Source organism: Poecilia mexicana, unplaced genomic scaffold (genome assembly GCF_051168715.1).
Source record: "Poecilia mexicana isolate PSO_F unplaced genomic scaffold, ASM5116871v1 scaffold_10, whole genome shotgun sequence".
NCBI lineage: Eukaryota > Metazoa > Chordata > Actinopteri > Cyprinodontiformes > Poeciliidae > Poecilia > Poecilia mexicana.
The window spans coordinates 24742971-24769563 of record NW_028263379.1 but is presented as its reverse complement, the minus strand read 5'-3'; the positions used below and the strand labels follow the sequence as shown (position 1 = coordinate 24769563).

Genomic DNA, 26593 nt, shown 5'->3' with positions numbered 1-26593 from the left:
TTTAGAAACTGGAACTACTTCACAGTGCAACATGAGAAGTACTGTTGTATTGATGAGTGTGTGAAAGAGCAGGAGCTTCTTAAAGAGACAGAGGCCCAATTTCAAGGCGTCAAATTACAGGAAAATGTTGTCATGTTTAATATACGCAAGGTTTTTGTAACAACTGAAGGTGCTTTAAAATGGGACTTGTGTCTGGAAAACACATAATACTGCCCCCTTTAAAAGCTTGACTTGTTGGCGTGTGAGCCTTTAAAGTCGGTCACAAGAAACCGAAAGAGCCTGAATGCAACACGTGGAGCACTGTGTACATTAAGGCAAGATGGAGATGCGCTGTGTGGTCTCTGCTGTGAGATAAAATGCTGCATTAGTGGGTAGTCAGACATGATGATGTGGCCTTGCAGATGTGTGGCACAATCTGAAAATTAAATCTTCCCTTATGGAGGAAATGCAGCGCGGGCTATCCAGCAGGGACGTCTCCGAACGGTGTCCCCTAAATAATATTAAATAATGGAAACCGTGCACGATGTGCGATTCCTGTCCAGATAGAAAGGAAAGAAGGCACACACACACGGAGCAAATTTATCAACCAGAAAAGCCGTTTGGCTGCAGTAGCTTCATGAAAGAATCAAAGGGAGGACTGTGATGGGCTCCTGCTCTTCCGTCGCCACCTAAAAATCAGAACACAAACACTTCAACGGTGTCCATTAACGTGCTGATTAATTGTCAAGGAAACGGCATTACTCTGCATGTCGCGGTGGCTTGTTTTTACCTTTAAGATGAATGGCAAGGGAAAATGTCAATAGTCTCTGAAGTATATGGATTCATTTTGTTGATTCGCTTTTTGTTTGATCTTAATCTTGTAGCGCAGAAGAGTAACAGCAGGTTACTGAATGGATTTGTATAGATTCTAGTCGCTCTCCAAGAGCCTCTAATGGGGGGAATATAATAAGTGCGTGCTCACACACACACACACACACACACACACACACACACACACACACACACACACACACACACACACACACACACACACACACACAGACAGAGAGCTTTTGAAAAGCATTTTCCCTGCCTTGCGAGATTAAAAGATGAGGTCACAGCAGCGGCGTATCAGCATCTGAGCTCTCGGTCACGGTTTGTCTCCCTCTATTGGCTGAATTGTCATAATATAAACTAAAACTTACAATCACAGAAATGGAGTAAGTACTTGTATCAGTGTAAATATCAGATTATTGCTGAATTGTTCATGTAAAACCGCAAAACTTTAGTTTTTATAGGACGGTAGGTGTCAATCAGCACATAGTAGCTCACAACTGTGAATGGGAGAGTAAGAAATGCATAATAATTCCTGTATATACATTTCTTACTCCCCCATATATATATATATATATATATATATATATATATATATATATATATATATATATATATATATATATATATATATATATGTGGTTTATAATACCTATAATACCTATGATGATTCAGCTTCATAAGTAATAATCAGTTTTATTTCTTGTTATGCAAGTAAAGGAACAAAAAAAAAACAGGGATGGTCTTATAAATCCTTTAATATATGAAAGAAGAGTTGTAACAGAAAATACAGTGTAATAGACCAAAAATTTTATTTACATTTCTTTACAAGGCTACACCTCAGAACAGGCATGTACAGAAGACAAGGAACAAACCGATACATATATAACCTGCTACAAGCAAGACAGTTAACAAAAAAAACAAACAAAAAAAAAAACCAAACAAACAAACTTACAAATGCACTAAAAGAATATCTTTTTGCTGCCCTGCTGTAAAAGAAGACATTTGCAGTGGTTTCAGTGTGGCTAAGTGATTTGCAAACTGTGTCCATACTCTGTAGCGGATCTGTAAACCCAGACAATTTAATAATTCCTGTTTATGCTCGTATCCGCATCAAATGTCACGTCGCGGCGTGGAAATGTCAGCGCTAATAACCGTGGTGCTGCTGTTAATATGCTCTGCGACTAATCCGCTGAGCCGCTCCTCTGTGCTTCAGATGCGGGCAGCGTTGTGCACACGATGAGGTAAGACTCGTCAATGTGTGACGTGCAGCTCACCTTCGTAAATTAAACAACACGCACCTCATCGGCCGCCGCTGAAGCTGAAACAAGGGTTCAGAGGGCGGGAAAAAGACAATATTTTCAGAAATTGTTACTTATTAAAGAAGTTTAAAGCGTTGCAACTTTTGCTCTCCCTGCTGATTTAACGTGTTAAAATGGAAAACAAAACCAGAAAAGTCTTTATTCGCATTCCTAAACTTCATTTGTGTGTTGTTGTTTTTTTTCAATGCAGGAAGGAGATTTGAAACTGACCATGAAGCAGTAGGTTCATGCTGGTAAAAAAAACAAAAAACAAACAAACTTACATTCATAGTTTGCCTATGTTTCCTCTTGGGAATGATTTAATTACCCAGAGGGACGGCAGAAGAAATTAGGAAGGTGTTTCACAAAGCAAGGCCATAACGATAAAGGACAGAGGACAATTAGCAGTGCTCTCTCCTCTCATGCTTTCCGCTACATTAGAGGAATATAAAAGCAGAATGAGCCAGAGCTCTTACAAACAAACATATGCCACCGAGTCCCCTCTGCATCCGTTGCACCCGAGACTGCTGCAGCAAATTAATACGGCGTTAGTATCCTGACTGCCGAGGAGGCGGATGATCGGCACATCCATCCAGCAAAAAGGAGAGCAGGAGTGCTTTTTGTTCGAGAGAGCTGGTAGTGCAGCAGACCTGACGCAACAAAGTTAACATCTACCTCAACAGGCAGCAGACACCAAGCTGTCCTGCAAATGGGAGAAGTGTGAGCCACCAAGCGCTAGCGAGGGTGATTGAAGAGGGAAAAGGATGAGCTCATCTTTGCGCTGAGCAACGCATCAGATGCCTTAACCTGTGTGAAGGGAAATTAATCAAGACTGCACAAGAGAAAAGGAGAAAGGACACACCTTCTACCCAGATGTGGAGGAGGACAGATTACTTTCAGACTGCTCCTCAGCATTTAAAGGCCAAATGCACTCCAGAAATGTTATAAAAATATTAAGAGCATGAAACCACTCCCCTCAAGCCCCCTCCAGTTTGGCCTTCTGAAGAAAGAGAAAAGTAACTTTGAGACATTTTCCTTTAAGAGCCACTCCTCTAAATTGAATACGCACCTCAGTGTATGAATTATTACAAGGTGTTAACAGCACCACCTGGAAATCTCTCAGGGTAATTACCAAATTAATCGTTGCTTTTGAAACGGAATATGTCGAATGGATGTGAGATCAATTATTAGTGATGTGAAATTCACAGATACAGAAAGTACTTTTGTTTCCTCGGCTACCAAAAAAATGTTTCTCTGATGGAAACACTTTGTGTCACAGCATTATGAACCACCTGGGATGTCGGATATGAAGGAAACTGTTAACCTCTTTTCTATTGTTAAGACAGATGGGCTGACCATGGAGTCAACAGCCAGACCGCTTAAGAAACTGCAGGTGTTGTTTGTGAGCATAAAGTTTGAGGGAAAAAAAAGTGTCCTCTGTTTGTACGTCTCTCCAAACGATAACCGTACAAATTTAGGTTAACTAATCAGCTATCAGAGCATCATTTATTTTTTTCCAGACTAAGCCCAACCAAGGGCTTAACATATGTCTGCAGACACCAACTGGGTATTTTAACTTTTCTTTCATCCATGACATGTGAATTATAGCAAACGCCTCCCCAGAGACGTTTGCTTCTCTTGAGTGTCAGTGTGTTAGATCTCCTCACTGCTGCTGAGACTGGATGAAACCCCCATATGAACCTTGACTTTATAGATTCAGGTTTGAACTGCAGACTTTTCTTCACCTATGCTAGTTTAGTTTTTTTTTTTCCTTTTTCCATATTTCTCTATGTAGAAATGAATATATCTGTCCTGAGCAACAAACCTGAACGCAACTTAAAAAATAACATTTGCAAAAATGATTATGTGTGTCCTTTAAGAATGACAAATTAAGACAATGTGTAAAAAAAAAAAAAAAAAAAAATGCACTTTGAATGTATTGACTTATGCTTCCTCACAGAACGCTGCAGGCCTTTATCACTGATTACACCAAAGACGACATCAGTTTGAACTGAGAGAAGCCGTTAAGGTGCGTCGATGTCCCAGTCGAGGATCTGTGACATCCGATTCAAAAAAGAAAAAAATAAAATAAAATAAATGTTTTGTTCTCGTCTTTCCAGTTTTCTCTCCGCTGTTTAAAAATACATCAGCGCGGCAGGCTGCAAAACCGACGCGCTCTGATCGGGTGGCGTTTTGAAGTAAGGTAGCATGTGGGCGAAAGCAACATGTGACAGGTACACGCAGCAGACGATCAGAAGGTGCTAAGATATTTATTCTACAGACGGACTCAGTGGAGCGGGAAAGTTTTTGGGGTTGTGTTCACAGAATGTGAATGCCTCTCATCTTTCAGGCGTGTGTGCATAGCATTCAAAATATAAAGTGTGTACGTATCCAGCCCTCTTGGATCCCGTTTGTCGCGCATCAGAACGACACCGTTACAACCAGAGACAACAGTTAAAACACTGGGAATAAAAGGACAGAGTTATACGCTGACCTGGTTGGGACCGAAACCGTAATCACGACCGGATGGCAAGATATGCAAAGCAAAGTCGTAAGAGCCAATCATCTCTTCACAAACAATAAACAGAGGAAGCATCTAGAAATGACAAAATACTTTCCAAATTCACTGCGTGAGATCTTTCTCTCTGGGTTACTGCACAACTCAGCGAGCAAAAGTTAAAGCAGCATTCGTGTTAAAGTGAGAACAGCATGTATTAACTCTTCTAAATGAAATTTAATTCAGACAAAAAGACGCAACAATTCAGTTAAAGATAAAAGCTAATTTCAACATTTAATCTTTCTCTGATCTCTCAGTTCAACTGGCACTTTCAACAGAAAGAGACAATAAATTCACATTCTATCTAAAATGGTATTTGCATTCCAGAGGAAATCTCTCGTGGACAAACGAAATTATTTGGTCTCCATTACGTTTGGTAACACCAACAGACAGAAGCGGTTTTGCAGTCGGTGCCTCATATTATAAAAAAAATAAAAAAAATCAAACAATGACTTAGAAATATAAGCATCTATCTGTAAGTGGACACAAAAAGAAAGCATGAATAAAGGACATCTTTAAACAATAGATATCGATGCAAAGGGACAGATTATAAGACAAAAGTGGTCAAAGAAGTCAAGAACAAAAAGGCCCCAAACCAGCAATCCCACGTCCCAACAATCGCTAGCATTAAACCCCTTTCCTTATATGGCACTGACCACACCAATCAACTCTGTAATAAAATAAACATCCATCAGAGAATCAACTAATGATACAATCGCTATGGGGGCAAACAAGGTGACTTCCAAAGAACTATCCCTGTTTTACTGCATCTATCTTCAGCGGAAAGAACATATCTTCAGCCGGGTCCTGAGGTATTAGGGGAGCAGACAGGAGATATTTACTATAGGAAACAAAAACATGGAAAATAATGGCACTTTTTTTACATTTGAAAATAGAATATAACTGTATCAATACCACTTAAATGTTGCACAGAGAAGAGAGGAAATGACATACGCACAGCATCTCCATCTCCCGCCATGAGTACAGAGGCTGGCCAGAAGGTTGACCGCCATTTTTTCTAAAGCAAGATGTGGAAATGAATGCATAAAAAAATAAAAACAGTCTTTGATGCTCGACCTGTAAAAGAACCTGTCAGCTTTCCTCAGTTTATTGAATTGGTCACCTTCCTTCCATCCATGGCTTCCCGGCTTGACAGAGGGTCTTTGTGCAACCGTGTGGCATAAATACATTTGTCCAAGGAACAAACTCAGACAACAACAATAATAATAATAATAAAAATCATCTCTCAAGTAGGCAACTCCGTCTTCTTTTTGGACATTTGGGTTAAAATCCGTGACGTTTGGTTTGCATTGAACATTTTCTTTCCTCGTATCAAGTGTCACTGATGAGCAGGAAAAGAAACTTTTTTTTTTTTCTGTCTGTAGGTATGCAAGAGTGTTGGCTCTCCGTCCACAATCTGGACGGTACCAAGTGTGCTGCGATGGCCTGGCTGGGTCACGCGGCGCGGGGCTCGTGTCACCAGTTGGCTTTAACAGCTTTGACATCACTTACCAGGTTTTGAGCGAGGCAGATGCCAAAAATCTGAGGGGAGGAAAAAGAAAAAAAAGCCACAGGAGACATTTGACTGTAAGTCACGACTTCAATACCAAAAACAGCTGGAACTTTTATCACACTGAAAATGGATTCGAGGAGCGAATTTATCAGCAATTCAATTTAGCAGCTCGATAGAAAAACCGACGGACTCCCGGCCGACGGTCATCGATGCTCGGCATGAGCAGGGTCAGCCACAAAGGGTCATTCCTGAAGAAGGTGACTGTTCACAGAATACTGTATCCAATTATTATTATCATTTTAAAAGAAAGTTAAGAAGAAAGGAATAAAAGTGTTGCATTCTTTGTGTTAAATCATTCCTGAACCAAAGACGATGTCAGAACAATCTGACCTGGGCGAAGGAGGAAAAAGCACAGGACCTTTGCTCTGTAACACTACATTCCTTTTTTTTTTTTAACTTCTGCATAACTTTTATATTTCACTTGTAAATTATTGCCAGATAGTCTGGAGGAAGAGTGGAGGAGCACAGAATCCAAGTAGTCTGAGGACAGTATAGCCATCTACTAGGACATCTGAGACATTTTCAGCTGAAATCTGGCTCCTTCTTTTAATTGACAATGGTATCAGTTTGACTGATGAGAGCTAACTTAGCCTGACCAAAATCCCATTGAGACTCTACGGCAGGGGTCTCCAAACTACAAACTACGGCCCGCGGGCCGGATCCGGCCTGCCTCCACATTTGGTCCGGCCCCCTGAACAATACCAGAGAGCATTCAGATTTTTTTTCATTTATTGTATTTTCCGGTTTATATGTGGATTTTTCTTCAACCACCAGGGGGCTCTTTATCAGGAAGTGTGTCCTGTAAACTGTGGGGCGCATTGCTGCCATCTGTTGAACTTTTAGGGAACTGCTTTACTTTTATGTTATTTAATCAGGACGGTTGTTTGCTAGCGGTAGAGCAGATGAACACACGTGTCTGTTATGAACGCCGCATTCCAGGTTGAATTCTTCGAAGCAATGCCTGTAAGTAGCAGCTTATACTTCAAAACGAGCCTTTATGTTAACATATGAGAAATTAATATGCTAAAGTTACATTCCCTCAGTGGAATGTATACTAGTCAGTCCCAGTGACCGTTTCACTCATGGGTTTTGCCCATGTGCTTTCTGGGTAAAAATCAATGAGAAACGCACACCCCCTCCCCACCCATCAACAATCTCCGGCCCCCCACCAGAGAAGGGAAAAGTTATGTGGCCCTCACAGGAATAAGTTTGGGGACCACTGGTCTACGGGGTATTGTCCAGAGAAAAATCAGAGACACTAAAATCGACACTGCAGACAAGCTGAATGTTTCTATTACACCTCAGCAGAGACCCAGGCTGATTTCCTCCATGCTACGCTGCAGCGATGCAGTAGTTCGTGCAAAAGGGGCTCAGAATATTTAAGTACGTATATTACATTAAATCGTAGGATGACACGCCTGGATTAAAGATCCAGAATTTTCTATTAGTATTATATTTTTGGGAAAACTGGATTTTTGGTTTCTATTATCTCCAAGTGATGATTATCTAAATAAACACGAAAAAAAATATCGAAATGTATCACGCTGTGTGTGTAATGAACGTATGTACGATGTACAAGTTTTACTTTGTGAATTGCACAATGAAACAAATTGGCCTTATAATGATATTCTAATGTATTGAGGTGCTGCTGGATACAACTTCCCAACTCTTTGGGATTGGGGTTATGGCTGCTTGCACAGCAGAGGCCTGATGTAACAGACTCTCGCCACTAAGCGGCAGTAATGACACAAAATCACAAGGCATTTAGCTTGAGTTTAAACAAAACGTAGAAAAAAAACAAAAAAAAACAGGAGCCACCTACAATGAATGATTAAGGGGAAACAGGGAGACATTACCTGTAAAAGTGCAGTGCCAACAAAGATCCCAGCGACAACAATCAGGTTGTCCTGAAGCCACTTCTCAAACTGTCCCACACAGCCCTTGGTGTAGATGGATTTCTGCCGGTCCAGGTCCTTATGATTCAAAAAAGAAAAAGAAAAAACACTCAAAATAAGAATAACAAAAAAAACCAAAAAAAAAAAAACCTCTGCACTAACATTTTCTTTTTAACACAACTAGTGGAGTCAGATTTATTTAAACATCGAAAGTCTGACTAACAGCTGCTCCAAACAAACACAGGAAGCATTTTGCCCAATGATGCCTTCACTGTTTAAGATGCAATACCACAGCATGAGAGCTGAGTCATACTTAATGATTTCCACACAGCTAGGACAGTTTGGAGAATATGAAACCAGTGGACACACACACACACACACACACGCACGCACACACACACACACACACACGCCTGCTGATGGCCCTGCCTGGAATGAGCAAACAGTGGGAGCCTTTTCCCTGATACCGGACAGATGGCTGTCTGTGTCATCACATTCAGCCCATGATTTACATTTAGAGAGAGAAAGCTCAAGGTGTAATTTACTGCTGCCATGACACCAAAGAGGGGGGGTAAGAATAGACGCCTCCATACAAAGCCTCCTTTGTGACTTTGTCAAGTCAACTAGGCAAACTCTTTGTTCGCTTGCAAAACCCGAAAGCTAGCTTTCGACCAATGAGGAGTCAAAAGAGGCTCCTGGCTACCAATGGGAAAGCAGGAAGCACAATGTTATTCCGCCTGTGAACTTCCTGTGAAGCTATTTCGGCTCCCTGCCTTTCTTCTCCCCCCCACCGCGTGTCTCCTGCTCTTCCTCGCTCCCCGCCCTGTGCTTTCCTGAGGCAAGCTGCACAGGAACTCTGTGCGCATCCCTGACAGTTTCACCGGTCAGCACAAGAGAAAGAGAAAACGAATCCGTACCAACTCTGTGCTGCGGCTTGCCTAGCAACAGCAGTCTTTCCGACTGCAGTGCAGTGAGTTGTAGCCGCCACACCCACACATGGTGGTGAAAGGGGAATGGACTGGCACAACCCACAGAGTGGCCAATTACAGAGTGTAGCTAGGGCTGCTCTTTGGGCTAAAACTGGAGCCTAATTATCCCTGTTAGAAGAACAATCTGTTATTAAAAGCGCGGAGCATGCATGGGAGTCTGTGCGATTCTAAAACCTTTATATTCTCTCCATCTGCTAGGCCTGCTTCTTTTTTCTTTTCTTTTCTTTCATATTTACAAATCTAGATTTTTGACTCAAAAATATTGAAAATCCTTATATTGCTTCTTGAAAGCAAATAATATAACACCTCAAATGACTACCTTTAACGAGTCAACTATTAGACGAGTTTAAATCGTCGTTAAGACCACAGAGAACAGGCGAGATACGAACCCCTTCAAGCCGAATGTCGTAACCACACTGTGTATTGATGATGTCCTCCTAAAGAAATTGGTGGGGGGGAAAAAAGCAGAAAAAAAGATTAATTTTAGTAATTTTGATATTGCATTTTTTGTTTTTTACTCAAAAGTTTGGATCTTTGCTAAGTTTGACGAAGCAGAACGAGCAACAAATGACTTTGAAAGTTTTTATTTGGTATGTTTTGATCAAGGTTTTTTTGCTCCAGATGTTGATCTAACTAGCAATTAGCTGGAATAAGATCTTCACAATATGGCAACCTTGAGTAAAAACACTAAAACTCCACGGTTTCCACCCAATAATAATAATAACAATGACAATAATAATAAAAATGTTCTTTATCATGAGCTAATTGGTTTTAAATAAAACTGGAAAGCAACAGTTATTACCATTGCTGCTAACCTACTGAGATAATTATTGTCTGATTTAAAATGTCGTCTTTGCGTTTGATAACTTAGCTGTGTATTTAAAGTACTTGCTATGCACATTATTCAACATTTTTGTCAGCTGAAAGCTTTTATAATGGGAAATATTCCCAAACACCCAGATTAGATTGTTTATTTTGGTATTCAAGTCATTTAGGATGCTGATATCCGAGTATCTTTTCAGATGACAATAAATGCACATGCCTTTTTTGTAACATCTGAGCACAAATTATAAACTTTGCACCTGCATTAATAGCAACATGGCCTCCTCTGTAGATTTGACAAATGATTGCACACTCCAATCGTAACTAGAGGAGACTTTTCGTGGTGTTAATGAATGACTCACGGCAGGATTTTTGACACAACAGGAGAAAGGGACTCCGCAGCGTTCTCTGCTGGGATTCCTGTCAGTGCAGTTGAAGTAGATGTTCTGGTTCCAGTCGTCAGGCCCATGAGCTCCGCAGCACATCCACTGAGAGAGCAGGAAACAACAGGCTCTGAATAAACTCCCCTTTTTCCTGATCTAAGCTCTCCAGCTCAGCTAGATAGGCAGCTTACAGGGGCGGGTGGGGACTACATGAAACTCCATGAGATCTAATCTCTCTTACAATACGTCATGACAGAGCTTGGAGTTTACACATAAGAACCAATTATCCAAAATTTGTCATTCTTGTAATTGGACAGCGATTAGAAAGGAATTACAATAATAATAATTATGAGATTTTCTCAAAAAACGCTCGCACTGCTAAGTACTAGTCTGATCTAGAGTCGCTTTTTTTAAATGTAAAGCGAGGTTTCACAAGAGGAAATTTATGCTTACAACATGCAGATGAGTAATGCCTGAGGGATGGAGACAGGTTTTCACATGAATGTCAGTCAGCAGGTGAGGCAGGACTCACATATTCCTGGGTAAAGTCAATGAGATTCTGCAAGTCGATGTCATCGCGATAAGCCTTGATGTTGTTATTGATGAAAAAGTTTAACTGGTCTTTGATCCAGTCCTTGAAGACAAAGGCGAGGATCCCCGCAGTCAGCTCCAGGAAGAAGATCAAGCCGAGGAACACGGAAAACTGGAGAGGACGGGACACAGAAAACAACACGTAGCGTCACGTCACACGAGGATGAACGCATCGGATAAAAATGCGCAAACTTTTTCTTTGACGGTGTTTTGAAACAAACGAGCAGGGAAGCTCTGGCGTTCCGGCGTCTTTTATGTGGCGCCTGAACTGATGTGACAAGCAAGAGTGCAGCAACAAAGCCTGCAGTCCCTCAGGTGCCGTTACATTATCCATTTACAGTAAATGCAGGAGACGGGGCTGATGATAAATGCACAAAAGCCACATTAGCTCCTCAGTCTGACGCCTGACTTATTGCTGCTAATGGACGTCTGCTGGAGTTAGTAGATGCTCAGAGTCGCAGCCAGCAATGAGGAAAATTTGTCTCAGTCGGTCACATGCCGTTATCGACGCAGCCTACCCCAAATAAACCACCTTAATGGTGACGCGATGGTCTTCAATATAAAAGATAAAAAGCCAAGAAGCAGTGGAAAATGAGACTCGTTTCTTTCTCGTTTCTTAATGCATTTTTTTTTTCTGTTTGTTTGCTTGTTGTTGTTGTTTTTTTGTTTTGGTTTTTTTTTGTGGATCAGAGTTTAGAACGTATTTGTGATGTGTAACCAACTCGGAGCATTTGGCCTCCGGTGAGTCAAAGTGACACCTGCTACCCGGCCTCGGCGCTGGTGCGAACCACACACATCTAAAGCGGGGGAGGTGTCAACTGGGGCGGAGAAACGGCTTACGAATTTGAGCAGGAGGGTGTTCTCTCGGAGCGCTCCGATGCAGCCGGCGAAGCCCAGGATGAACATGACCCCTCCCACCACCATGAAGAGCCACACGGGGTCAAAGCCCCCGAGGTCGGTGATCAACGACAGATTTGACAGCACGCCCTGAGGGGGAAAGAAAAGACAAAACGTGAGCAAAGAGCTCAAAGAGCCCTGATAAAAGTCTGCATAAAAAAAAAAAAAAAAAAAAAACCTTTTCAGTGTTTTGATGTTAGCATTTGAGAGGACGCTTCTACCACTTTTATGCTACCAGTTTTATTAAGTGAAGTTGCACTGTTAATAAAACACACATAATAGGCTAGAAACATGTTCAAGGATCGTGATTCTCTTCTGTGCATCTCCTCTTCATAATGAGAGATATACATAGAAACACTCACAAAGCCAAGCATAGAGTGTTGTTATTTTAAACTATGAAAGAAACAGAGAAGCCGCTGCACCTGCAAAGGTGTTTGGTTAAAGCTCCTTCTTGACTTGGAACAGATTTTTATTCTGTTTCATGGTGTCGCCGCCGCAGAAATCGCATTTTTACTTTTTTGCAGAGCACCAGGCTGTAATCCAAACCAAAGCGCTCGCTCTTCTCCCTCAGGCGATTAAACATGGGTGTCTGCGTTAGGGACATTTATTTAAAGTTTGCAACAGCTACACCTTTACCTAGAGTTTAGAGTGACAAAGCCATTAGGTGCTCTTGCAGTGACAGAATCATTAGTTACTGTCCCTCAGCAGCGTTTTTTGCTGCAGCAGGAAATCCTTTCCTCACCGTGATGATGCTGATGCCCACAGGAAAGAAAAAAAAAAAAAAACCTGGTGTAAAACAGAGATTGTTGTATTTGGTGTTTTAACTTCCTGTCTGTGTGCTCAGCATTCAGCACACCATAGGCACGTAGAAACGTAAGCTTAGCTTGTAAAGCGGTTGGGCAATAGACAACTAACGGGAAACCCAATAAACCTGAGCAAATTGTTGACGACTCATCAAAACAGAGCACGCTAAGCTAACCAAGTCGTAGCCAGACATGCAGAGTCAGATGATAATAAGCCCAATAAATATGGGTTGTAAAAACTATCGACACATGCACACTGTCTCCATTTCGTTGCCGTTATATTCTCTTGTGCAGACATGAACCGCTTTGCTTTCCTCTCTTTCCTTTAGCAATAAAATGTAGCAAATGTGCCCTTTACTTTAGCTGTGATTCTTTTTTTTACCTTTTAAATTGATCACAGTTTTTGAGTTAGCCTAAGCAACTTGCAAGTGTAAAATCTTAAATGTTGCATGTACTTCACATAAATCAACTTAAAAATTTTCTGAGATTATGATTTTACTCCTAAAAACTGTTTTGAATATTTTTTTGCCATCTCACACACCGTTACCACCACAGTGTGCCTATTTGTACTGAAGAAAATTACATGTTGCTTTATTTTAAGGTTGTATGTCAAAGTAGGGAGCCACTGGAATTAAACATAAACGAAAACACCCACTGTTTGCTTTCTTTGCCACAGTCTACAAAGAGAAGAAAAAAAAACACATTCTCTGAAATACAACAAAAGAAATAATAATAATGAAATCCTATACTGTCAAGTTAATATGTACTGGGCAAAGGAAACGGTACATGAAACAGGCAATACTGCTTTTCTTATGTTTTTTATGTCACTTGTGGCAGAATAAACTGCCTTCATTAGAGCTTCAGCACACAGCCTTAAACAATAATGTGTCAGGCTCCAAGAACTGAGCTTGAAACTAATCACCTTAGTCACTCAGACTCAGATTCACCATTAGGCCTTTTCAGCCCCTGCAATTCATCATGCAACCTAATCCCTATAAATTATTCACGCCGCTCCACAAAGGTCCTCCAGTGCAGCGCTATTTGCACACAGTTCATGGCCACACGTTGCTAATCGGTACACACGGCCACGCCGCTGCGGCATTTACGGAGCGCACTGGTATAATTTCTTGCTAATTACTGAGCAAAGTGACTGTAAACTCAACTGGAAGAAGTTTTGGATGTTGCCACAACTCGCTGCTCATGAAAGGTTAATGGTGAAAGATGACCTCTGTGTTCTTTACTTGTGCACAGAACAACAACAAGTGTTCAAATACGTGTTTTTCCTTTGGCGGACATTCAGACGAAAATGTTTGCGACTTTTGACGTCTTTGAGTCAAATCGGTGTTATTTTAATAGCTTTTTTTTTTTTCTCCCCCTTTTTCTAGCTCAAATTTCCTGAATCAAAAACTAAATGCTGAAACTCATATCAGGAGTGCAGAACCAGATAACCAGTTTTTCTAAGGCTAAATGAAGATAAAAAAAATCTTCAGATAATCTTCCCGTATGTATATTTTATACAATACTGCGTCCGAGCCTCAACTCGGCGGCAAATCACATCCGCAGCACGCAGAATCTTGAGGAATTTTAGTTATGCTGTGGTGATAATTTCACTCGCTCACAGTTTGCATTTGCGAGCGTGTGTTTATACATACCTTCTCCGCCCATGCCCACAGGCCTATACCCAAGAATGCTGCTCCTAGCAACTGTAAAACAAAGCAGACAGAAGACAGCTCCACTGTGAGAGAGGAAGAAAAAAAAAAAACATCCTAAAAATATAACAATTAAGAATGCATGACTCAGATTTGACTAGAAATAAATGCAAGGCATTATGTGCAGTAATTCAGTTGGGGAAGAGTTTCATAAAACACTCGTTTATCAGGTCTGTTGTGGGATCGGCGTAATTTACAGGCATGTCTCTAAGGTAAAGGGAAGCGGACAGAACAACTGCCTTCAGCACTTTTTAACTACGTTAAAACAGATTTATTCATGTCGCTCCCTCCCGGAGCAGCTTTGGAAACTCATGTTTTCTGCTATCAAGGCAGTAAGAAGTAATTGGAGAATTGTCTGGTTTGAAATGATTAACATCTTCCTAAAATTTGCAAATGCATTATGTACAGATTATAAAGGGAAAAAAAAAAAAACTGGAGAAAAAAAAAAAAAAGCCATTGCAACCAAACATGTCATTATCCTATTTCATGAACCCCTCTGGTGCTTTTCCATGACTTTTTCTTATCAGCAGTGAGTCATTGTGCAGCTTCGCAGTCCTGGACACAAGTCTGAACTTAAAACTTGAATAAGATAAAAACTGCTTCGAGGGCAAAATAAGTATTTTTAGTTACAAAACTAAATTTTTGTTGTTGTTTTGTTTTACTTTTACACCACATTGAGCCAAATGCACAAAACAAAACTACAGTCGCAGTTCTGTTTTGCACATCCACCCACATGCTCGCCTCTGCCTATATGTGAATGATGCTGAAGGGGGGGAGGGGGTGTCGCTGTGGGAAAACAAAACCTATGGTTTTAAGCAGGACTTTTAGCATTAGACTTCCCTTGTTATGCGTTTCAATATCGCAAGAATGACAAATATTGCACCGGCACTGTGGCTCTCTCCATCACTTTAACAGGCCTGTCAGACCGGAGCCAAAGTGAGCCACGTCTGAATGATTGAATGGCACCGCTTTAACAAATAAAGCCATAAACGCTGCGTGTCTGAAAAAGTGATTTTAAGGTGCTTTACGTCTCTTGTTAGAAGAGGGAATCATTGCAACTGGAGGGTGTTTTCCCCCCAACCCCCGAAGCTTTAAGGCTCTGCGAGTATGTACTTTAAAGCTTGATCACTCGACTGTTAAGCAAAAACCTTGGAGTGCTGCTTTGCCAACATTTGAAAGAAAGCAGCAAAAGAAACTCAAAACTTACTTGACCACTTTATTCTAACTATCAAATTTAGACAAACATTAAGCCTGTGTTTACAGAGTATGCAAAGCAGACGTCACAGTAAGTACTTGTGTGTTGTTGTTATTTTTTCTTCCCCCTACTCATCTGCAGAGCGGCCACAGAACGGCGTTCATACAAAGCCGATTCTTTGCCCCCGTAAAGCAGCAGCTATCAGATATTTTACCAAATAACTCCTTGATTAATCTGGCACATCAATGTACATGTGTCACATGAGGTTCTTCTTGAGTTTCCCTTCTTAAATCGACAACAGTTGTGTCTGGGGCTGAGCTGCAGTGTGTGTGCATGATGACTCAGAAAGACACATCTACTTGTTTTACCATTGAAGATGAGTTAGGTCAGCAAGTAAGACTCGCTCAAGACGCCAAGATGTCGCAATCTGCAAACTGGCTGCTGATCGTCAGAGTTTTGCACTAAATCGATTGAAGTTTGTGTAAGCTACAGGTGAAACGTATCTTAGTTTCAGTTTACAGTTCCTTTGTGTAAAGCCAGTATGAGCTCTGTGGGTTTTTGAGGTGGTTATTTGCTGCATAAGCAGACTAGGCTTTCATTGATATCCACCACTTTCCACAGTTCACCTTAAGGTATACATTAATATTACAAGACCATTGCTGAATAAATGTTAACAAAACAGAAGAAGAGTTTTGCATTAGGGTTGAGAAACTGTAAAAAACAATCACAGTTTGGATATCTTGCGCAAATCCTGTAGTTGCTAAAGCCAAGAAAGGTTACTTTGTTTATTTGGTTGTTTACCATGATCTATACAAATTTAATTTATGGATTTTTGTTTTTCAGAAAAATCTGGGAAAAAAAAAAAAAATCAGAAATATTTGAAAACTTCTTGAAAATATCTGAATCACAATTATAGCCAAATATGTAACACATAGGTACACTTAAAATAAGTTAATTTACCTTGAAGTTTATTGAACAGAGTAAAAAAAAAAAAAAAAAAAAAGATGTTTAAAACAACAAAAAGTATTTTAAACCAACGATAGCCGCAGCACGTTTGGGTGGATATGGTAGTTGCGTAACAGTTCTAGTGAAGGGTGTGGTGGCGCCGGATTTAGAGAGGAAGTGACAGCCAGGAAGAGCCAGGATACACAGGCAGACACCAGGTAGCAGGGATTAGATTGACAGATCAGAGGCTTTACTGTTTTTAACACGCGGCGACCTGCAGCAGGTTTAAGTCAGACTGTGACCGGGAAAGCAGCACAAAACGCTCATCACAAAGCACCAACTCACACTTAACCTTGTTCGACTTAAGAGGTTCAAAAAAAGAAGAAGAGAGAGGCAATTTTACTCAGCACAAGTTGGATAATAGTCAAAAAAAAAAAAACTCTAAGGTGTACTTGGGATTCGAAAAAGAAAAAAAAAAAAAAAAAAACTGGTTAAAGCCATAGGAGGAGGAAACAAAATTGTCTGATACAGCCTTTCTGTGTGGTTTCTGCATGTTCTTCCTGTATCTGCAAGGGGATTTCTCATAGAGCTTCACTTCATCCTGGTTGCTTGTTTCAGCCCTGCTCAGATCCACCTGTTCAAATTCCTTCACTCACAGCATAATTAACATATTTAGCATTACGGCAGCGCAAACTCAGGGAAAATAAGTAACTGCGAAGTTACAGCATGAACGTTATGCTCTACTGGAGACAAGACACCCACATTTTTCTAACCAACTGACCAGGCAAGAAGTTACCAGTATGCAGTGCATTTATGCACAGCACTTGAAATATGGAGTCCTATGACATAAAGTGCCCAGGGGGTCAAACCGATATTGTGATGACAACTGCAATTCTATACACTGTGCACCTCGATTACAACTGTGGTTTCACAGAGACGCTTTGCAAGTTGCAAGACAAAAACAAAGGTGAGTCTTAGTTTAGAAAATAATAAGACAGATAGACAAAAGAAAAAAATAAATAAATGCCCAGGCGGGGCATAAAATGTTGGAGAATTTTACAGGGCAATGGAGCAAAGTCCATCCAGTAGATTATGAACACACAGATTGTGCTCCACCTTAACAAGTAGAAATACTCAAACAGGAATGAAGCTAATCATATTCAAAGCTGTTTTGTGTTTTTTTTTTCCAGTGTTTTTTTTCCTCCCAAGTTTGCATGAATCACAACAAAAGCATGAAAAGAAAAAAAAACAAAAACAAAATAAAAACAACCTGAGGATAATTATATCACCTCACCCCTGTCGTAACACAAGAGCAAGTTCTGCAGAATCACGACAAAAGACATGCAAGTTCAGGCAGACGTGGTATAAGTCTGTGGTATGGAAACCAACGTAAAACTTTGTTCAGCGTACAACACTATACATGTCTTACCACAAGGTTTTTACCTTGCCTGCAGATTCGAATGGATAACCAAACAAAAGATAATCAGGGGGAAAAAGTCAATTTAGCAATGCAGGTTTTGCTAATCTATATATTATTTCGCACAATTTTTCTTAGCAAAAATAAAGCTGAAGTCATTTAAGAAAGTAATCATTCTTCTCGCTGGACCACTCATCACTCCATCTGCCACTTGTGCTGTAGACCTTGGTCAGCTGACGGAAAAGCATTTTATTTTATTTTTTTTCACTTTTCTAAATGTACAATTTTAAGATTTCTTAAGCAAACTTTTGTGTAATTACTAACACTGAGCAGGAGCACAGAGTCTTGGGGTCACAGCCTCCAAATTAGAAAGCCAATTTTTAGGCAGGCATTAGTATTGTCTGCTTTTCAGTCATGCAGATTTAGCACAAATTACTCTAATGTTAACTCTTGAGGATATAGTCAGCCCTTCATTGTGACTAGTTTTGGCGTTTCTCGTAGACCTCCCCAGTCGACAATTGATATTATTCTCTTCAAAGGGAAGAACTGAATAAAACACCTGTTAAGGTGTCCCCTTTTTCTGAATTTTGATCAGTTACATAGTTAACAAGTAACACTTTGAGAACCACTTTCAAAGTGGACAGAGGTTTGAAAAGAACTAAAACCAAAATGGTGTTTGCTCGAACCACGTCTCAGCAAAACGTGCGTTATCATAAGGACAGAGCCTAACACACCCTCACAATCCCAGTAGCCAGTTCTGGTTATAGGTAAGTGCCAACACTCTTTGCTTTTCAAGGCCTATCTGCAAATCAAACGTACCTCGCGGCACAGAAAGGTTGGGATTGAAAGGAATTCAAATGAATGGAACAAATGAAAGCAATCTGAACCTGCTTTTGAGCTTTGCCCACATTACTTCCTTTTATCAAACTTTCCCAGAGTGTAATGTGAGCCCCTGAGGTTAAATTTAGGTCAGAAAGACTAAGACACTACAGCACTACTCCTACTGGAAGACAACAGTTCTCCTTATTGATTGTTATGGCAGTCTTTTTTTTTGCTTTTTTCTTTAATCACCTCTTAACAGTTTGGAAATGAATGCAAGCAAGCAGGAAAAGCAGTTTTTTCTAATCCATTTAAAAATTAGACTCAGTCTTTGAATTTTTATCCTCCAACTCTGCTGTAGGAAGTTTGGATCTCATTTGTCATTCTGTTTTTATCACTGTACCTTTGTACTTGATCACAGAACAAATAAACCCCTGGAACAAGATGTTTCTGTAACAGCTTTCTTATTCGGCTTTGAGGATCGTTTCCAGAAAGTTCTGACTAATGCTGGTGTCAGAAGCTTGTTTTCCATGAGGACAGAGATTCTCAGCACATGAAAAGATTCCTCGTTGAGCAAAATCATCTTATACCTCAACCAACTTTAAGACATGTCTCCAACCACTTTGAAACTCACACTTATCTAAACGACCTGTCTGACTCAATAAAATGCACTTAAAGATTTTTAAAGTTTTTTTTTTTTTTTTTTTTTAACTAGAGCATACCTATACAGAAGGAGTCAAATGTCAGATTAAAGTTAAAAATTCTCTGAACAGGAAAAACTTTTTTTTTTTACAAAGATTTATATCTTCAGTTTTGCTAAAAACTGCTGTCATGTAACAGTTGGCGCACACTGTGTGACCTGTAGAGATCACAATGTACGAGCTTGATACTGTGAGAAATTGATACTAACCTGAGTAACACTTTATTATGCAAGATTTAGTACATGAGAGATTTATTCAATTCTTGCTCTAGCGCCACAACTAATGAATGGAAAGCAAGCTCTAAAACTGGAGTTGGTACAGTTTTTGGCAAAGGTATTCACACCCTTGATATAGATATTTTTACATTTGGTCTTATTACAACCACAATCTTTGAAGTATTTTAGTTAGATTTTCTAAGGAAACAATTTAATATGTAGACCCAATATATTGTTTGGTGTGGATTTGCATCCATTCATGTTTAACCCCTGAATAAATTCCATGTGATTTGTAACTATACCCCATTTGCATTTAAAGTAAATACAAAATAAATACAGCTGTCCGGTGAAGACTTCAGATTTGCTAGAAAACATTAGTGAACAATCACCCTCATCAAGACGACCGAGGAACAAAGCAGACAGGTAAGATGTCAAGTTGTGGAGAAGTATAAAGTGAAGTTAGGTTTTCAGCCGTTCAAATCCATCGTCTGAAAACTGAAAAGCATATGGAAAAGCAGAAAAAGACGTTGTTGTACCGACTTGTTAAGCAAAGAGAGTATCAGAGATATAGCCAACAGGACTACAGTGACTCTGACGAGGCTGAACTGATCCACACGTCACATTGCTGAAAGCCATAAGATGTTTCAGTTTAGGGATACAACTAGCATGCCAACTAAAACTGAACTTCTTTGACCACAAATTCAAAGCTCTTCGTGTGGTGGAAAACTAACCCTGCACCTCACGCTCACTGTTTATTTATAAAACCACCTGTGCTATTTGTACCCACGTCACACACTTGAAATAGTTCATCAACAAACAAAATATTTAAGCACGTAGTAGTAATGTGATGAGGCTGTACAGATACACAAAGTATCTTGAATTACATCCTGCTCTGAAGAGTTCACTTGAGACCGGATCGGCTCAGGTAAATGTTAATACCGGGGGATAACAGATTCAGCTCTAAATTGGTCTTGACGGGTTTGTTCCCAAACAAATGCATTCACACGTGTCCCTCGATGGCCTTCCACCTGCGGGGGATCATCCGATGCGCACCGTGCCGTCAACTGTGAAACACACAATGTGGAGCTGTGGAGCTGCCTAATGGCACTCTGCATCCAACCAATTCGGTAACTTGGTTACAGCTTAACAAGCTCTTAATTACAGCATGCAGAGCTTCCACACATTTCAGCAGCTCAGGCAGAAAATGTGATTAATTAAATAGATGTGAGGAATGCATCTATTCGAGGGACGAGAGAAGGTGTGTTGTTTTCCGGCATGAATGTCTGGCTGTCCGGGGCAAGCTCGGAGGAGAGGATGAAAATTCACTGAGAAAAGCAGCACTAGCGTGAACCCAGCAGAGTATTTGTGGGCCTTACAATCATTCTCTCTCAATTTAGGCAGTGTTTTCAAGCTTGACAAGATCGCTATGAGAAAAACAAATGGACTGATTTAAGAAGAATAACCTCCCGTCTCTATCTATTTGAGCAATGCACGAGTCTGTCTATCAAAATCCGGCTCCGCAGCTCACGTACAAGTGGGAAACATCTTCTTGTTATTATCAACGGAAACAGCCAGCGAGCTGGAACTTGTTCCATAGTTTCACACAAAGCGCAGATACGAGCCTGTTGCCTTGGCCTGAGTGTCAAACTGAAAGAACGCAATATGAGTCAAACACAGCACCACGGCCCTCTGACTCAATATTTCCCCGCTTGAATCCCCAATCCATTCGAATTACAAAGCGCTTTCATCTCAAGCAAATTACTGCACATTCACACACTTTTTTTTTTTTTTTTCTACGTAAGACTTCAGCTCAGGGGATGTTTATCTAGTTCATATTACTTCAGTTTTACATAATGCAAGTGTGTCAGAATTCCTCGGTTTTCAAGGTCTTGAGGTGCGGGTAAGCGATGACGAACAGGAAGAGAGCTGCGTTCCATATATTTAATGAGCCAATTAGAACATATGCATAATGGATGAAAACAAGAGCCTCACACACCACCAGTGCCTCCCTTTCAAGCTGGTCTTTGTTCTTACCATCGCCTCTTTGTGAATTCGAGTGCAGAAAAAACAATGCTGTCAAGCAAAGCCGAGCACTATGGCTGTGCAGACTTTTAAAGGAGATGTTTGAAAAGAGGCAGAGCTGTGTAGTATTCAGGCCGTGTGGCCTTTTCTTTACAACTGCGTGTGGGAAGATCCTCCGGGGCAGACAGACACACCATTACTTCACCCACAGACATTATACCACACCACGGTGCACAGAGGCGATGTGAGGGGGTTTGAGGAAGGGAGTGGTGAGTCAACCTAAACAGAGAAACTTTTCACGATCAGGAGGGATAAAGATGGTGGACTTAAGGAGTTATCCCATCACTCAGATTGATAGTAACAACACCTAGAAATATATTAAACAATCAGAAAGAAATACTTACTTAATTAGCTTATTTCTTTTTAAAAACATTGGTATTGTTACCTAAGACCTTCCAAACCACAATACTGCCTCTCCTAGGGGTAACAAACTGTAAAACCTAAATCAGAACAATCACGGTTAATACAAGCTTATGTGTTAAATGATTAGTGGCTGATTAAAAGAGGCATTCTCGAGCCACTTTATTAGGTACACCTCTTCAGTTGCTTGTTAAATATCAACTCAACCACTCATCTCAGAAGGTTTAGGCATCTAGACGTAGTGAAGATGACTTGCAAACGATCGAATCATGACTCAAAATGAGGCAGAAAGAGGATGCAATGACTTTGTTGGTGCCAGACGAGCTGGTCTGAGTATTTCAGAAATTGCTGATGTGCTGGATTTTTTTTATTGACATACAACCACCTCGAGTTTACAGAGAATTGTCTAAGTAAGAAAAAAAATATCTAGTGACCAACAGTTGTGTCAACAAAAATGTCTTACTGACGTCAAGTGTCAGAGGGCAAGCGGCAGACTGATTCAGCATTACAAAAAAGAAACAGTGGTTGTTTGCAATAAAGGCTGCCTGAATACCGTCTCTGCATCACCAGAATACCATACTGGCTGCAACTGGGCTTTCAGCTAAAAACAGGAAACTGTGGCTGCACTTTCCACAGACCTCCAAAAGTGAACAATAACAGAGTGGAAAAAAATTGCGTGGTCCCATGAATGTCGGGGCACTTTAGTACAAAAGTTAACCTGAAAAATTAACCTGAGCTGCAGCCCAGGTTAATTTTGTTGTTGACACTGTCCATCCCTTTAAACCCACAGTACCCATCTTCTTATGGCTATTTTATGGATATTTTACAGGCATTTCCCGAAGATAACACAACCAACTCCAACTCTGTGCAAACTGGTACATTGAACATGACAATGAGCTCAATGTACTCCAATGGCCTGCACAGTCACCAGATGACAACTCAATAAGGAAACTTTAGGATGTAGCAGAATGGGAGATTAGTATTACGAATGTGCAGCCAATAAACTTGCAGAAAGTATGTGATGCCATCATCTCATACCAAAATCTCAGAGGAATGTTTCTGACACCTTGTTGAGTTTGTCATGAAGATTCAACGCAGCTCTGAAGGCAAAACGGGTTGCTACCAGGTTGCTAGGTCAACCTGGTGCTATCAGTGTATTGTATTAAACTACACAAATGCATGTTCTTACAGGCAAAAACAACCACTTATTAGATTAACAAAATATGTATAAAACAAACTTCAACCAACAAAACGAGAGGTAAGAACAACAAGCTAACTTTACTTTAAGATATTACTTTTTATCTTAAAGTAAAGCTGAAATTAGGAAAACCCAAACAAATTACCAAGCTCTTCCTTTCATAAATGGGAAACATTTTGACTTCAGAGTTAATTTACATTAGTCATTCACTTGGTGACATAAGTCACCAAATGAAAATACGCTCAGGATAGAGAAAGTAGTGAGAAAAAAAACAGAGAATGTGCTAAATAAGCTATAACAACGCTACTGGGTTTATCTTAAAAGTTTTAAGCCATTTCATTGTCATTGTATTGAACTTAAAAAAAATGTTCCACCTGAATCAGAACAATCAAGATCAGTAGCTTATCGGTTATGTAAGGAAGCATTAATTAGACAAATCAGAACACCAACTGGCATAAAAGACAAATTAAATGCTTTTAAATATAGAATAAATGAATTAACACATAAAATAATAATATAAACCAAACATGAAAAAACATTTGTTCCACACCAACGGTCGTTAAGTTGAGATAGCTTTACATTGATATAACTTTTTTTCTCAATCCAGAGACATTTAATACTGATAAAGTGAAAGTAAACGCCAAAACTCATTGAACTTACCCAGAATATAATGTTAAATCCAAATAAGAAGTATTTAACGCAGCAGCTGACTTCGGCTCCCTTTAGGTGACGGTGTTTTCTACTCATTCTTCCGAGGGATAGTAACGGCGGCTATCTGGGAAGCTAAAGTAACCTACAGGGATAGGTACTTCGAAAGCTCAGCTAAAGCCGCAGTTCCCGAACTACTCCCATTGAGGTTTGTTGTCTCCATTAGCTGGACGAAACACAGTTTACTCACCGGGGTCCACCGGGCAAAACGAATCAAACATAAGTCACTTGTTATCGTTCTCTTACTTGCTAGGCCAGCTAGCTCGGAACTTCTACAGTTAGCGTTAGCGGCTAACAACAACAATTCGGAAACACCTAACTAAGGCACAGACATCCATCTGCGGTTCTTCTGACATTTAACAAAAAAAAAGGCTTTTTATTTCTAAAAACAAAAACAAAAAACACAGAGATAGTGTTAAAGCAGGTAACTTCTCAGCTCGACGTCCCTAATGTTATCTCGCCTACTCCATCGCTGCTAATAAGAGCCTTCATCTTTGTTTTCTTTTTTTTTTTCCAGGGAAGCAAGCCCTTGCTGTCAAACGACAAAACCCACTGTGTTTGGCTTGTGGCCCTTTTCACCTCAAGAGCGGCCTCTTGTGTCGTCAATGAAGGTTTTTTTTTCTCGCTGAATTGAGACAAAATGTTCTTCTGGTTTATAATCTAATATTGCAGCATTGTATTGATCAGGTAAAGAAAAAGTGATTCATTAAAGATTAACACATTGCAGGCATAATACGGAACTAATTCAAATGTCACAAGAACACACATCTTCTGTTACTATAGTAGTAACATAATTTCTAACCATGTTATTTATCATTCATGCCCTTTCAGTTATAGTGGTAGTAAAATTATGTTTCTGCAACAAAAAAGGTGAGTACAGGACCACATGTAGAAAGTTTCCAAAAGGTCGATGGAATGGTGGCCATCATGTTGGGGTGCCACGTCAAAACAAACTAGACAAAACAGAATTTCAATAGTTTTGTAATGCTCTCCTCATTATTAAATTTATCGAGTGTCATTCTACAAAAAGTGCTTTGAATTAAATAAATTCATTGAAACATCCACCCTCCTATCTAAAATTCTAGTGAATTAATGATAAATCTTATGCTTAATATACATTTATTCCCAAAATTATTCATACGCCAGGCAGACTTTATATTTACAACTGTTTCCATTAGGCTAAATACTTTTTTCCCGATGGAAAATGACACAGACAACTTGTAAAACGGTAAGACAACGTAAAAAGGTATCAGTTTTGAAAATGATATGGTTTTATTTAAATGCTAAGAGAGGAATGGAATGAGAATTTTTTTTTATCCCTCTCTACAAATCAATGGGAAAATAATATCTTCCTAAAAGTCTTTAAGGTTGGAAGGTCCCCCTTTCATCACTAATCTTTAGCTTTCTTACCAAGGAATTAAAGTTGGGACTTTAATGTATTTTGTTGTGACATTCTTTTGACACGTTTGGGATTATTTTTCTGTACATAGTAACAATATTTGAATTTAACATTTATACTTGTATCTATTGATTCTCCTCTTCACATTTGTCATAACAGGACATGAACACATGTAAAAAATATATATAATAAAAGCAAATGTGCATGTGCACAATTAACAATTACCTGCCAAGGTACTGACAGTAAGTCAGATTCACACACTGTTTTGAACAATCTGGAAAACTATCCAGTTTAATTTTAGCATATGATGTGGAACATTTTGCATTTCTGAAAAAATGCAAAAATGTTTAGACAGAGTTTTGATAGTAACATGTCAGTATGTTAAGATTTGAAATACAGTATAATCTCATTAGAGAAAAAGTACCATATATAACTTTTGGTTTGTTTATTTAGTTAATTACTTACTTATTGCCTTTTTTATAATCGGCTTTTGCAGCTTTCGTTTTGGTTTACCATACTGTAAAAAATACAAACTGTAACTATTTAAAAAAAAACAACAACAAAACAATTAGCTTGCATGATAAAAAAAAATAGTTTAAAGTTGCAAAAATGATCTAGATTTTTTTTTTTTTTAATTTGTGGAAAATTAGTACATTTTGTAATGAGAAATGCTCAGATATTTGAATAAACACAAATATTGGTTTGACCAGATTTTTTTTACTCCAGCAACAAAGAGAATATGACGCTATAAAAAAATTAGACTTGTTATTTAAGTATATTTTCTCATATCCCTAATGTCTAATGGCCACACTTTAAAATGACACTTTGTTAGAAAGGAAGTAGATAATGTTGAATATTTAAGCTCGTGAAATGCTCAGAGTAGTGTAGACAAATTTGAACTTCAGTCTGAAGTCCTACAGATGGCAGTCTTTGAACCTGGTTTAAGTTTTCTTTTCAACTCTGGATTCTGGTGTTGGGGACATGCCACTCCCCAAATCGTTTGCTACAAACATGGCGAATTGACAGTGAACTCAGCTCTAAGCTATAAAGCCAAAGAAATGAGTCTTTATACTCTCATGAGGTGGGCCATTACTGATTTTTTGGCTTTATTTAATGAAAAAAAGTTCATGTAGCTTATTTCAGTTATCAGATTTATGTGGACATAAAATAGAAAGGGATTTTCAAATCATAGACACTGCAGTATTTGTAAAATGTCCTAAC

General features: G+C 39.5%; 1 protein-coding gene across 1 annotated transcript; it reads right to left on the bottom strand.

Moving 5' to 3' along the window:
• Positions 1-1553: 1553 nt before the first annotated feature.
• tspan17 (tetraspanin 17) lies at positions 1554-24565 on the bottom strand. The gene is made up of 8 exons (XM_015012582.2): positions 23926-24565; positions 14277-14327; positions 11765-11911; positions 10866-11036; positions 10313-10438; positions 9518-9565; positions 8101-8217; positions 1554-6213 (listed from the first exon to the last, which is right to left on the bottom strand). Exons 1-8 carry the CDS (start codon positions 24010-24012, stop codon positions 6148-6150), a joined length of 813 nt encoding a protein of 270 aa, XP_014868068.1. The 5' UTR covers positions 24013-24565; the 3' UTR covers positions 1554-6147.
• Between the last annotated feature and the right edge of the window lie 2028 nt (positions 24566-26593).

What these genes read in the sequence shown, in the direction of transcription:
- tspan17 (XM_015012582.2), bottom strand. Translation starts at nt 24,012, where the DNA reads ATGAGTAGAAAACACCGTCACCTAAAGGGAGCCGAAGTCAGCTGCTGC. An exon ending in TGTGGGCATGGGCGGAGAAG is followed by an intron (nt 11,912 to 14,276) that starts GTATGTATAAAC and finishes TTTCCCCCTCAG; the next exon opens with GGCGTGCTGTCAAATCTGTC. An exon ending in GTTGTGTCAAAAATCCTGCC is followed by an intron (nt 9,566 to 10,312) that starts GTGAGTCATTCA and finishes CAATTTCTTTAG; the next exon opens with GAGGACATCATCAATACACA.